Below are 14503 nucleotides of genomic sequence, written 5' to 3' on the forward strand. Positions count from 1 at the left end.
TGTATTACTTGGAAAAGTCATCTCTGAAGTCTAACTTATGCATTTCAAGTAGCTACATGGACTTACCAAGAGCCAAAATGTATTCAGATGAAAGCAGATGGATGCTTAGATTAACTTTCATATGACTCGATTTTTATCTCTCAGTATTTGTGATCCTGTACTTTACAAAGTTGTAACATTCTGACACCACAGGAATGTAAATGTGTGCATGTTCTCTGCTTCAGGTCACTTAATGACAGGCTCAGAAACAAATGGACTTGATCTGAGTCTCTTTGGTATATAAATGTGAGAGAGTCGACTGCTGCTTCTGTGAAGGAGGTTTAGAAAATGTATCAAGAGGTGCCCTTCCGGGGAGAGATGGAGCACCTTTGTGGCAAAACAAGTGTTGTGCTTGTGTTGCTCTCGTCCACAATGTAAAAAGGATGTAGGTGGAATGGTGGGGCACTGGTAGAAAGGTTGGAGGTAGTAACAGGGGATTAAATGGGCGTTTATGCTAGCAATATGAAACAGCAGATCAGGCAGGATGGAATGTGTGTTGTGTGAGTGTTTGCATGTCTGAGTGTTTATCAGTGTTACATTGGCTGCTAAAAAATACATATATTTTTACCTCTGTGAATATATTTAATTTCTAATAAAAGTGCAATTAACGCATATGTTCAGAATTAAAAATGGCTGTCTTATCCTTATATATCAGTACCTTATTGTGCCTGTGTTTCAGACACACTGGACAGACATGATGGGAAGGAAGAGAGAGGGGTGAAAGGGTCACAGTGTGTAAGTTCCACCGGCAGTCTAAGCCTGTAGCAGCATAATTAAGAGCTGGTCAAAGCCTGAGCCAGCTCTAAGCTTTATCATAAAACAAAGTTTTAAGCCTACCATTAAAAGTAAAGAGGGTGTCTGCCTCCCGGACCCTGACTGGTAGATGATTCCAAAGGAGAGGGGCCTGATAACTGAAAGCTCTACCTCCAATACTGTCCAAAGGTCCGAAGGCCCTCCACTGTGATCTTACCACATGAAAAATATGGATGCAGAGCAGCTTTCCTCATATTTTTGAGTCGAGAAATATTAATTTATTGTTTGCCCTTTAGAGAAAATGCAATTTATTTTAAATTTGGAAAAAAGGAGAATTTATGGTTTTTGTATTTTAGTATTTCCTTTAGGCCTTCTTAGTTATTAACTTTTAAAAGGAGCAACCTTTTTCATGAGAGTCGGTCTCATTAATCTTCAGAACCATTGGGACTCTTTGGGTTCAGAGCATAATTAAAGGTTAGACTTCATTGTAGCAACATTTTGGTGAATTTTTGTGCATTTGTTCATTTATATTTAACTAGACTAATCCAATATTCCCCCTCCACTGCATTGTCTGTTCAGTCCACTGACTGTGAACTTATCAGCCAACACAATCTTTTAATATCACACTAGTCTTTTGGTGCAGATAAAGCTGCAGGCCAACGTCCAAACCTTTCACCCTTGCGTGATTCGCTGCAGAGCTGTGTGTGGAGCTGTGGTGTGAGATAAAAGTCATCCAGATGTTTATCTGAAATCAAAGTGCTAGAAAAGATCAGGATGGCATTTCTTTCTTAAGCTGTATGACTCAAATTCACAATGACAGGACAAAGAATGAAAGAAAGTTGAAGTGTGTATGTGTGGAGGCTTGTTCATGAATGTGTGTGTTTAGCCTCATTTCACCTCTTTTCACCATGCACCCTATACCCAGATAATGTACATGGATTTAAAGTGTGTTTGTGGTAAACACAGAAGATGTAGCCAAGCTTGCTCCCTTCTTCATGCCAGGATACAGACTGAAATGCACATCATTTCACATCAGTGAAACACCATCCTGTGAAGCTGGCAGTGAACACCTGTGCTCCATCCTCCAGCATCTTTACAACCCTTTATGACAGCCATGTTAATCTTTGCCACCTGTTTGATATGGCATGGACTTTACAGTAGGATTCCTGCACAAAAACATACTCTAAACACTGCAACCAGATGTGTCCATAACCTCCTCCAGAGGTGGGCTGGATTATGAGAATTGAAGGGACTCTTGGCTGCAGTCAAACAGGGATTTCATGTGTTTTCTCATGTTGTCAAAATAAAATCCCGACTTAATCTGGGTGTATGCGCACTCACACACCTCTAACAAACAGACATGATTTGATATTGAATTATTAAACAGCTATCAAACACATGAGGTATTGCTCCCAGAATAACTGCAGGCTGCTGCTCTGTGCTGGTGGCTCATATGCTGCTCTGTTTACAGTACAAATTGAAGCCTCTGAAATTTTTATGCGCTTCTTTCAGCGTTGTTTGAGCATGGTGCTGTCCAGGACAGGCTCCCTCTCAAATACTGAGTATGGGCATGAATGAGCAATGCTGTTTGACTGTGTATAAAATATTGACCAGTTGCTCATTGTGTGATATTGACCGTGTTGGCTGAGGCTTTCCGAGCATCACAACATGGGAAAATCGAATATATTGGAGGGGAAGAAGTTGTTTGAGAGAAAAAGTCGCCCTTCTGACAGTTTTTCTGCTCTATATGCAGTACAGACTTTTTGTGCATTGAGTGGTTAGCAAATACTTACTGAATGTGTTCAAACAGGACAACATTTCAATTCAAAGAACATCAAACAAACAAACACTGAGCACACCTTGAGTTGAAAACTTTTGTTTGCGGTGATTTTGCTCCTCTCACCGTCAATATTCTCAACCGTGATCAATGTTTCGAAATATCTTGTTGAATTAAGATTACAAAGTAAGTTTGTGAACAAAAGGAGCATCATGTGAGAAACACTCAGCTCAGAACCCCTGAGCTGTTTTACAAATGTTCAGGTTCATGAGCATACGCTAACATTTTCTATGTTAATATTGACATTTTACTACGTGTAAGTGGAGCGTCATGCTAAGCATTGTCCTTCAGGCCATGCTGCTTTGTCATGGTAATTCCTCTGTCACCTTTTTTATTTATATTTTCTTATTCTCAGCTTTTCAGCTCTTTTTTTCATTCTTTTCGTGTGTGTGTGTGTGTGTGTGTGTGTGTGTGTGTGTGTATTGGTTCCCCTCGGCTCTGTTTCTCCATCCCTCTCTGTCTCGCCTACTAACTGTTTCTTTCACACTCCCTCTCTCGCTCTGTGCAAAAGGTGTTTCTCTCTCATTCTCTCCCTCTCTTCCATTCCCTCCTTTTCTCTGTTGTTTTCTAAAACCAGCCTTTACTATGTCAAGTGGTGGTGTAACTTCACGCTTTACCCTGAGGCTCTGCACAATTCACACACACACACACACACACACACACACACACACACACACACACACACACACACACACACACACACACACACACACACACACACACACAGAGGGAAGTGTGTGTGTGTGTGACTCTGTCTCTTCTGTACTGCATGGCTCACTGGCCTCGATTAAGGTAGCACTCTCTCTATTATGAAAACTACAAACACGCACACTCCAATGCACACATGTATTTAATAGTTCATGGATATGAGTTAAAACAGTATTAATGGTGACTCTATCACACACAAACAGAGCAGGTCTAGACCGTACTTTATGTTCTATTACTAACCAAGGCCCAACATGAAGAAAGGATAAGATCCAGTCCCCTCTTACAGACAGGACTCAGTCTGATCTCATCTTAATCCACCATGAGCAGAGAACTTTGCAACATTTAGCAAGTTACACTGGCAAGGACAAACTTCCTTTAACAGGCAGAAACCTCCAGCAGGACCAGACTCATGTTAGACATCCATCTGCCTGACCTGTACACCTGGAATTTATGAAAGGTAGAGGTTTTTCAGTGTATCCATCACCAACAATGCAGTGTATTTTGTAAAACTGTATTTCGTAGATGTAAAATATTGACATAGTTGATAAAAGTTGTTCACAAATTAAGTTACTGACTTCTATCGCCACTAACTAGTCAGTGATGTCATCATCCATGTTTTCCTGTTGTGCGTGGACATAACGTTGTTTTTCAGAGCTGACATCTCACATCCTTACTAATTTTGAGTGTTGCATGAGAAAAAAAAGCAACTGACGAGCAACAGGTAAACAAAGCTTGCACCATCGTGTTATAAAATCATGAAAATCAGGCAGCCTTTCACCCTCAACCCTGCAAAGAAAAGAGCTGCCTGCAAGACCTACACATCTGCTTGCTTATTATGGGAGCACATTAAAGTAGGCATCTTTGACGGCTCTATTTTTTAAACCTCAACTGTGACAGTCAACTAACTTAGAGCCTTTAACTTATAACTCTTCATCTTCTTTCTCTCTGACCACTGAACAGCTGTGAAAACCTTTACCATGATACCATAGTGACCACTATACACATAAAGACGAAATCATCATTCTTGTTAATTAAAACTTTTAATGGCATCTTGAGTGTTTAAAAGAGTAACTTGAAATTAAAAACTCTGCCTCCAAATGCACAAGCTGTTAGCGCCTTGAGCACCGTCTTTTGGCTTCACTTTTGTACAGCTGAAAGAGGTGGCGATGCATCATCCTTCTTTATATATACAGATAATAATTAGACTCCTTGAACTCTTCTTTATTACAATATATCTGGTTTTAGACTGCATGATCTGAAATATGTTGAATAAATAAATATGAATAAATATGGGGTTTAATTTGGTTGCATTCGTGCGTACGCTCTCACACATTACATTAAGTTGTTGTTTGAAAATGTCATCATGGTTTTACACTTTTGAAGTCGACAGTCTCTCATGTGGATGATGCATCACCACAGGAAGTCAAGATTACCTTTAAGATGACACCCGCTCCCGTGATGCTTTGAGGTGTTGAAAAACAGTCGATTGAAAATGTTCTCGCTCCAACTCCTTCGCTTTAAATTGGAACAAGAAGCGAGTTAAAAAGATTTTAATTACCGTCTGGCTAAAAATATCACTCGAACTGAGCTCAGAGGAGTTTTTCTTTTGTCCCCAGTTTCTTTCTATCTATTTGTCTACATATTTGGACTCCACTTGTTTTAATTTTTAAACTTAACAACAATTTACACAAGTGTCCCTGCCAAATCATCTTTCAAGAATGTGAGAAATGGAAGCTTTCCAAAACCATCAACACCCCTACCAAGCACATGGAGGCTGCTGTAAACCTCAAACCAGTCTTTTTTGTCCAAAGCCTTCTGAGACTCCAACAAAGTTTTCAAAAGACCGAGTTTCAAGTTTCATAAAATCCATCATGTGACTGCAGAGAACTGAGAGGTGCCATTAGATTGAAACAGGTGTTGTTGTTTTTTTTCATTTTTGACCCAATACAAGTAAACAAGTTATTTAAGCTTGATTCAAATTGCAGCAACAGTGTTTTCCTTTACTCTTGGACTCTACACCTTCAATGGACCCCCTGTGTGCTTATTTGCTTATTGTGGTACTCTGTAAATAACAATATATGACAAATATCTTGAAGATTTGTCCAAAATAGAAATAAAAAATAAGGGGAACATTTTACAGTGCATATTAGAATCCTGACAGGGTGAGCAGGACCCTTACATAAGGCAGGGAGGTCTTGTCTCACTTGTTCACTGTACACTGTCCTGGGTATTACACAGCCAATAGCTAAAGACATAAAGAAAATGATGCAAATTGTTGAAATAAAGATGGTTTTATTGCTTTTCTTATGCATCTTAAAGAAAAAAGCAGTCCCTCAGATTCCAAGGTCGGTAATGCTTCAGTGAAAACAGATTAAACTTGGTGTTAAAAGCTGAGGATGTCCATCAAATGTGTTAATGGTCAGTGTCGTTACTTTTACAGAGCGACACCCTCTCTTTGGTTGCTCCCTCTTGAGGGACATGAATCTCAGTCACACTTTGATTTTCCAGCTCTACCTTAATTTTATTTTTTTTGAAACTTTGTGAGCAGAACTTTATGTTTACACCTCTGCAGCTGTGTGTGTCCGCGCCTCCGGCTCAGTCTTCTGCACCGATAGAAGACATGATTGAAGATTAATGATGGAAGTGGCTTTGGCTGTTAGTCAGCACCCTTTATAGGACTGCAGCTGTATTGAACTCTTCCAAGATGTATGTGTGTGTGTGTGTGTGTGTGTGTGTGTGTGTGTGTGTGTGTGTGTGTGTGTGTGTGTGTGTGTGTGTGTGTGTGTCTGTGTGTGTGTGTGTGCGTGTGTGTGTCTATAAAAAGGTGAGTCATCACCTTCAGAGTCCTCAACTTGAGATTCAGCCAACACTATAACCTTGTCCACCTTTGTTCATCTTCTTTACGATGGGACTTATTCTCATTAAACATCTTTTTATTATCTCTGATCTGTGTTACTCAAGGAAAGTCGTGGGAAGAAACGGAGTCAGACATTCTATGTATTTAGTGTGGAACACTTGAGTGTCTTCGTGAGTAATTTCATTTCATTTCTATCTATTTATCTCTCCATCCTTCTTTTAATTTCCTTTTGTATTGCGAGTAATGAAAGTTTAAAAACCTGTGGTTTTGGACTAATATGAACATTTCTGTCTTTGGAAACAGATTTGTCGTCTCGTCCTTTCTGTCACTACTGTGTTCTCATTACAAGAATAAATAGATAATGAGATTAGACTTCTAAATTTGTTTTATCAGCCTTGAATTGTCTTCCATATTACTGAGAAGTGACATAGCAGACAGCAAAGAGAGTTTGACAGCTGAGATGTTTGAACAGATGAATCACATGCATATGACATCTTGTGCGCAGATTTGATTTCTATCTTGTCGTAAGTCATCTCCTCTGGTCCTCTTATCTGCCCTGCTGTCACTCTGAAACATACAGTGTCAGATATTAAGCAGAAGTGACATTGCAGCCATCGAACAGACAGCCTGAGCTTTTGCTTGCATTTCAATTTGACTTTGGAACACAAACAAGAATCCAGTTACAGTATTCCAGCCAAGATTCAACATGGCGACTAAATGTCTGATTCAATTCATATTTTTAGCGCTGTAGTAAGGAACCTCAGTGCTTTCGACCTGACCTAAACCCTGTGTGTCAGATGCAGTCCAAGCACATCCCTTCAGTTTCAGCGATAAACATCACACTGAAGCACAGATGATGTGCAGAATGTGCTGATGACGCTGCAGTGTGCTAGACCGGGAATTCCACAACAGCATGTTGTGCATGAAGTGGAAACAACATGTCATCTTCATAGCACAGGCGGTTAGCTCTGTTAACTGCCCCCCTGTTGCCCCGAGTCTCCTGCCTGCAGAACTGTCCTCAAATACACATCTGCCTTATCTGCACTCAAATGTGTCTTGACATCTGCACTGCTAACAATCCTTGTGGCAATGTTTTTGTAGTTTTACACAGATGGCTAAAAATAACCCAGAAGATACTCCAGAGGGGGACACACAGCTGAGAGGGGCCTTTGAGTGAACTGCAGGGGCATGTGTACATGTGTGGTTGTAGTGTTTCTGACTACTCACTCTTGAACATGCGTTAATGTGTGCCCGGCTGTGTAAAGATGTGTGATATGATGCTCTTAAGATCCCTCAATCCAAAAAGTAAAGAGCCTTAACGCCTAAAATCAGCCTCTGTTGCATTTAGTTTCTTAATTTTTTAAAGGTTGAGTGCAAAACTTGAAAAAATATATATTCTGTATAAAAAAACAGCTTTGGTCTTAGAAGCATTTTGGTTTCTGTTTAGTCCAAGTAAACTGAGCAGCTATCATTTCAGTGGGCTTTGTTCGTGGGCAGGAAAACATTTCATGTAGTGACTAAGAGGTAGAACACATCACCTTTCAAACCATTTGTTAAACCACTGGCCATCATCAGAGACCAATTTAGCTTTTTATTAAATACATAAAGTAATATCTGAAAGCATGAGTAGTTATCAGTCTACAATGGTGAATTAGGGCCACATTGAAGATTGACAAAAATATGAGATTGTGAGAATAAAGTTGAAATGATGAAGAGAATCAAGTCGTAAGTTATGAGTTGTAAGGTGCCCCATGTTCCCCATTTGAGCACATTTTAAATTAATGAGTTTTTACTCTTAAGTTTTCACCTATGTCCTCGTAAAAATACTATTTTATTCTAGTAAATTGACGCCTTCATTCTTAAAACATCATGTAATGTTGCCCTAATACTCAGTCAACTACAGGGTATTTTCCCTTTATTCCACCTTCATTTATACTTCTGAAGTTGCGAGTCAGACTGCAAATACTTCAAACACACAGAAAAGGAAGTCTTGGTCAGTAGCGAGCCCCAAAAAGTTGTCCGCAGCTCCCTGAGGCTACATCATCGTCAGAAGCAACTCTGAGCTGACAATTGACATTGATTGGAACAACAGTGGCTATGTCTGTCACAAGGTGTTAAATGTATTTTGCAGTGTGTCAATGTTTTTTAAACTGGTACCAACTGGTGGTTGGTACATCTTATCTGGCAGGTCTTATATTCAGTACTGTGTAGTTTGGCAGTGCTGATGGAGGCCGCAACTTGGGAAACATCCACTGGGAGAGATGGAGTAAACAAACAAACAACTAAATTTCCTAGTGGCTTTTGTTATATGAATAATGAACATAACACATTCTTCCACAAAACATTTCACTCGATTAAAGTGAACATGGTAAATACTAAGTAAGGGATAATGTATGATTAGCAGGAAACTCTTTCTGTTTTGCAACTATGATTTCCGCAGCCGAATGTCTACGGTTAACAGAGTCACACATTCAACCATAACACTGGGGTCGTTTTGGAATGCACTGCATCTTTCCACTGCAGGTTTCATCAAATTGGGCCAAAGTTTAGTAAATAAAATAACAGTTTGTTCAACCAGCTAGTAATCCTGGTGTTTAATTGTTTTTTGAACTCAACAATCACATCCCCAGCTGTAACAAGATGACAGTAGAACTTGATGGGAAAACATTGAAGGGGGTGCAGAAAAATGATTCTGATGTTTCAGGTAAAAACAAGGGGAAATAGTCATGTAGAATAATAGTGAGCATCAAAATCACTAGGACAACAACTAGTGTTGCTGTACTCCTGGGTAGCGTTGTATATGGGGTACTTTATTTCATGAGCATGCATCAGCAGTGTTGTGTTATAACTCCTGTTGCCTGAGGAGGGAGAAAAAAGGTCTGAAGAGGGGGTTAAAATCTGACATATACTGTAAAATACGTGTGAATGCTGGATCTGTCTCTTGGAGCTGCTTCTTTGATCAGAGAACAACAAGTAACGAGCCTGAAGCAGGGATGAGAGGGATAAACGGATCACACCTTTACGAGACTGAACCATATAGAACATGAAACTACTCGATGATCAAAGACGAGTGGAGGCAGAAATTGGAAACATTACCAGCTGTCTGAAGGGAAAAATTTCTCTAGATGCGTGCAGTATGAACTAAACTGTCTCTGGTTTACAATGTATTGATCAGTGTGATTAACACTCTGCTTGGTGGTGTCCTTCATAAACCTTAGGGACCCCTGGAACCCCTCCTGAATGAGAGAAGAGATGAAGGCAGATCAGAGAAAAATAAGATAAGATAAGATATTACTTTATTGATTGGGGGGAAATTCAGTTGTTAGAGCAACCCAGACACAAGTACAATCAAGAAAGAAGTTTCAATAAGTAAAAATAAGTAAAAGTAAAAATAAAATAAAATAAAATAGAATAGAATAAAATAAAATAAGAAAAAAAAATAGATAAATAAAGCTAGAATACAATTTAGATATATACAATGTTACAAATGGAATTTAAATTAAATAGAAGTTATTAAAGGCAGTATTAAAAATGTTTCAGTAGTGACAGGTTGACATGGTGTGATTATGGTTGGTAATGACAAATTAAGCAGTAAATAAAAATAATATGGGTATGTAATATGACCGTGAGTAGTAGTTAGAATAATAATGTAATATAACATAGTATATCATCATGGAGAGGGTGAGAGGGGTTGTCCAGGATGGCTCGCAGTTTGTCCATCAACCTCCTCTCAGCCACTGACTGTCCAGTTCTAGGCCAACCACAGAGCGGGCCTTCATTACCAGCTTGTTGAGCTTTCTGGCCTCACCTGTCTTGATACCTCCACCCCATCACTGGCCAACACAGACTGATAGAAGGTCTTCAGAAGCCTGCTGCAGACACTGAAGGACCTGAGTCTCCTCAGGAAGAACAGTCTGCTCTGTCCCTTCCTGTAGATTGCATCAGTGTTGGTGGACCAGTCCAGTTTATTGTTTATTTGGACCCCAAGGTACTTGTAAAGATGAACTATGTCAGCTTCTAATTAAAGTCTAATAACTATATATAAGATCATTCAGACTGTTTCCAAGAAGAGCTAAGAATTCAGCTCTCCCTCTGTGCTCAGCAGAGATTTGAATACAGAATTATATAAATACGTCAACTTAAAGCCTTTGAAGAGGCGAGAAAGCTTAAGACTTGGTTACATTTGAAACAGCTGGCTCTTTTACAGAGAGCATATACAGTGAAATATTTCTTGCTCATTCATAATAAATCAAGCAACTGCTGTCCTGCCAAATCACAGCTTCTCTGAGAACAACTCCAAAGGAAATGGAAAGAGAATGATGAAAAAGGTGCTTAGCTACACCAGATGTTTTAGGCTCGTTTGAAGCGTAAATACATGAATGAAGTATGTCATTGGGCCACAGTGGGTGAAGAGGAGGCAAGTAGAAAGACTTTTATGAAAGTGAAAGGGAGGAAAAGTAGAGGGAGAAAGGACGGCGGAGAGTCAAAGAAGAAAAAGGATGTAAAGTTAAAGGGATGAAAAACTGGCCATTCAAGCTGGAGAAGAAAGGAAGGTAAGATGGGAGGCAGGATGAATGGTAATGGGCAAAAGGATGAATGAAAAGTAGCCAGGCTGCTGGCTGTGTGGAAGAAGAGAGGGTGAGCTGGTGAGGTAGAGGGATTGCTTGACAGAACCATGAAATAGGAAAAGAAGAAAGATTTAGGAGGTCAAGGAGAGAGGCGGAAGTAACAGGAGCAGGAGAAAGTGAAGCGAAAGTATGAATTCAAGCACTTGTTGTGCAAAATATAAACAAGCAAGGTATCTCTTTTTTTATCATGTCTTCTGATTTGTTTTGCAGCTTTCTTCATGAGTGTGATTGGTACGCACTGAACGCACTCTGTCCCCTCTCTGGAGAACGTGCTGAAGCTCTGTCAGTCTGCCATATTTGTCACTGCCTCCCAGGCCGAACAGAGGTCAGCTCTACCTGCATACAAATGTGTCTGCGGGTCTGCTGCACTGCTCCAAGCTTAATACAGTGGTTTCAGTTGTAACTGGATAGACAAACAGCCCTTTAAAAAACAGGAGAGCCTTTGTTTGCAACTTCAGGACTTAAGATGTAAAGCAATTGCATATTTTTCTACCTTTTATTTGATGGAGTTTTCATCGCAGATGATTAAAAAAAAAGATAATCTAACAGTGATAGTTTCCAGCTGAATATATTACAACAGACTTGGATACACCTGGGTTGCTTCACAGTGTCTGTGGGGATAACTGATACAGATCAGGCCAATCAGCTGTATTCTAATAAACAAGCATATCAAAGATAAAAAACGTTCAACACTCAGCTGAAAATTAGTTCCACTACCGTCCACAGGAAAAAAGCTCCTGAACAGGTAATAACCAAAGTTGTTTCTTTTACTCGTCTGGCATAGAGTGACCATGATACACAGTCTGCCAGCTGCATTCCTCCCTGCAGTTATTACACGGTTCATGGGTGCATAAATCCACACATTGTTGGTGTGAGCATGGTTCTCAATGGAAGTCAGTTGGAACTCCCCCTCTGGTTTTGTCACATGAATTCTAATGCTCACTTTTTTTTTTTTCTTTCCGTACTTTCGTCCCAGCAGCCGAGCTTCTGCAGTTCACTGTGTGATTCTATTAAGCAGAGACACGAGGCAGCCTGTTCTAATGCCTATTTATACTGATTCATTCGCACTCTCGTCCAGGGCGAGTGTGGTGCAGACGGTGGAATACATTACTGCGAGTAAAGCTACTTAGAACTGCTCCATAATACCCAAGATTGCATTCCTGGTGTGTGTTTGTGTGCTAATGTGTTTATGTGTGAGGAAGAAGACAGGAGACAAGGATCTATGGGAGTGTGTGAGTGTGTGTTTGGAATACTGCTATAAGTGGTTCCTTGTCTATTTTAAGTCACTTGTAGAAAAACAGAGGATGTGACTTGAACCATAGCATAGCGGCTAAGTGTGTGTGTGTGTGTTTGCTTAGATCTATGCATTATTACATAGTCATTTAACGTGTGTGTTTGTAACGTGCTGCCTGGAAGCGCAACCTTAAGAGGGTCAGTGCCTTCAGAAAAGCTCTTGTCATCTTCAGTGGACACCGGCTCTATCGCTGTAATTGCAGAATGCTGTCGTCGTAGCCTATGTTAAGCACAGCACACATGTCATGGAAGTCAATGTATATTTCATGGAGCAGCCATAAGCACTCAGGCTCTCTGCCAATGTGTATAAGTGTTTATAAAAAAGCTCAAAGTCATGTCGTCAACCTCCTCTCCTTGCCCTTTCCCCTTAATTTGTCATCCTTTTTCTACAATCCCTGCTCTATTATTATGGTGTCTGATTGCCCCTCTGGCCTCTTCTCTCCCCCCAGGTGCTGTCTCTGGGTGCAGATGTGTTGCCAGAGTACAAGCTCCAGGCTCCTCGCATCCACAAGTGGACGGTGTTGCACTACAGCCCCTTCAAGGCAGTATGGGACTGGCTCATCCTGCTGCTGGTCATCTACACCGCCATCCTGACGCCCTACTCAGCCGCGTTCCTCCTCAACGACCAGGTAGGCTCTCTCCAAGGGATTCAATTAATCATCAGTCAATAATAATTTAAAATATATATTTATAATATTATTTATATTGATAATTATAGAAGTCAGTTTTTTCACAAGTTTTGACTGTATTTTTTACACATCTTGGATCAATAAATGATAAGTATATAAGGGCCTGTGTCCACTAACAGCTTTTTTTTGCACTAACAGCATCCAGGACCTTCTTTTCAGCAGTTGCTGATGCTAAGTTATGAAAGTTACCCCACTGCACTCCCCGTGTTTCCCACGTAGTGACCGTTACATCGGCTTTAAATTGCTTAGCTTCACGTGCTTTATTCGATTGAATTTTACAAACAAAACATACTAATCATTGATCATGTGATGAAATTATGTTGTACTATTACAGCAGCAGCGTCAGACCTGGAAAATATACCTTGAAAAAACAAGTATTTTTAGTTTCTCCTCCTTACAGACCTCAACCGTTGTAGTTGATAAAGTTGATATCATAAAGCCTGATTTATACTGATTTATACTTCGACCCTACGCAGCAGTGGTCACCGCAGACGTGAGTACTACATACAAGTGCGTCGATGGTGTCCGTGTCGTGCAGCAACTCTCCGCCAAAACACTTGAGAGCAGTGTGGTCTCTCTGATATTCTGGTCGCCTGATTCCCGCCACACTACGAGCTCTGTTTACTTTTTCGCAGCAATTCCGAGCGTGTTATGTTAATCTACAGCTGGTACATGTTGCTGTTTATCATACAGCCATGATTACAGGTAAGAATGGACAGGAGACATCGGAGGAGATTGAATAATTGGCCAATGTGTTGCTGTTGTGCAGGGATCACGGAAGGGCTGTAAATATAGGAAATTCAATGCCCCAGACAGGACCAATCACAGGGCTTGTGGTCAGCTTGGATTAGACGCATGTCACGCATCGCTACATTCTCGAGGAAGTGCACGTCGGCTACTTGCATAGGCCTCTGTGTAGGGAGCTACGTGGACCTACAAGCCTAGGCTATGCCATCGATTTGACGCAGAAGTATAAATACGGCTTTAGTCCTGCCATTTTATCAATGTCAATGCCATTGTCGATTCTGCTTATCAATCCAATTCCTTTTCAATTCTCCTAATGATTCCTGAGTATGTTTTTATGGGGAAAAAAAGAAGTTCTACACAGTCTTCTGCACCAAAAGGAACCATTTTATTTTTTCCAAAATTATGTCTGCACAAGACTGAACATGAACATATTCAACTTGAACATACTGAACAATAGGTTGACCTCATTCTCGGCCGAGTGTGTCCGGACGTGGCCCCTCGAGCCTGGATGAAAAGACTTTGAATTTGGAGAGAAAAAAACACTTTTCCTCCAGGATTCATCACGGAGGTATTTTACACGCTCTCGGTGCCTCATTTTCGGCCGCGTGAGTCCAGACGTGGCCCCTGGAGCCTGGAGGAAAATACTTTGAATTTAGAGAGGAAAAACGCCTTTCCTCTCCATGTTTCCTCATGATTGAAGGAGTTCTACGTTGCAGAGTGTGTGACGTAATGCAACGTACCGCGACGTGACGTCATGCTGGGAAATGAATCGTTAAGAAGAATCGATAACATTTGAGGTGTACAATTTTGATGGAATCGATCAATTGGAACCGGTTCTAAGTCGGATCCGGTTTTCGATTCCCACCCCTTGTCCCGCCCCTTCATGATTTTGATTGATTGGTGACAGAGAAGTGAGATTGACGAGCTGGGTAGTATTACAAAAGTTGAACTG

The 14503-nt window shown here is 40.5% G+C and overlaps 1 protein-coding gene across 4 annotated transcripts in view; it reads left to right on the forward strand.

Annotated features, from left to right (window-relative positions):
- The window catches only part of kcnh2b (potassium voltage-gated channel, subfamily H (eag-related), member 2b), a 359270-nt gene that overhangs the window by 313173 nt on the left and 31594 nt on the right, over positions 1-14503 (forward strand). For all 4 annotated transcript variants that reach the window (XM_034706260.1, XM_034706259.1, XM_034706261.1 and 1 more), the window contains exon 7: positions 12565-12744. In XM_034706260.1, the coding sequence (XP_034562151.1) occupies positions 12565-12744 (180 nt within the window). The remainder of the gene's footprint in view (positions 1-12564; positions 12745-14503) is intronic.

Source organism: Notolabrus celidotus, chromosome 17, assembly GCF_009762535.1.
Source record: "Notolabrus celidotus isolate fNotCel1 chromosome 17, fNotCel1.pri, whole genome shotgun sequence".
Taxonomy (NCBI): domain Eukaryota; kingdom Metazoa; phylum Chordata; class Actinopteri; order Labriformes; family Labridae; genus Notolabrus; species Notolabrus celidotus.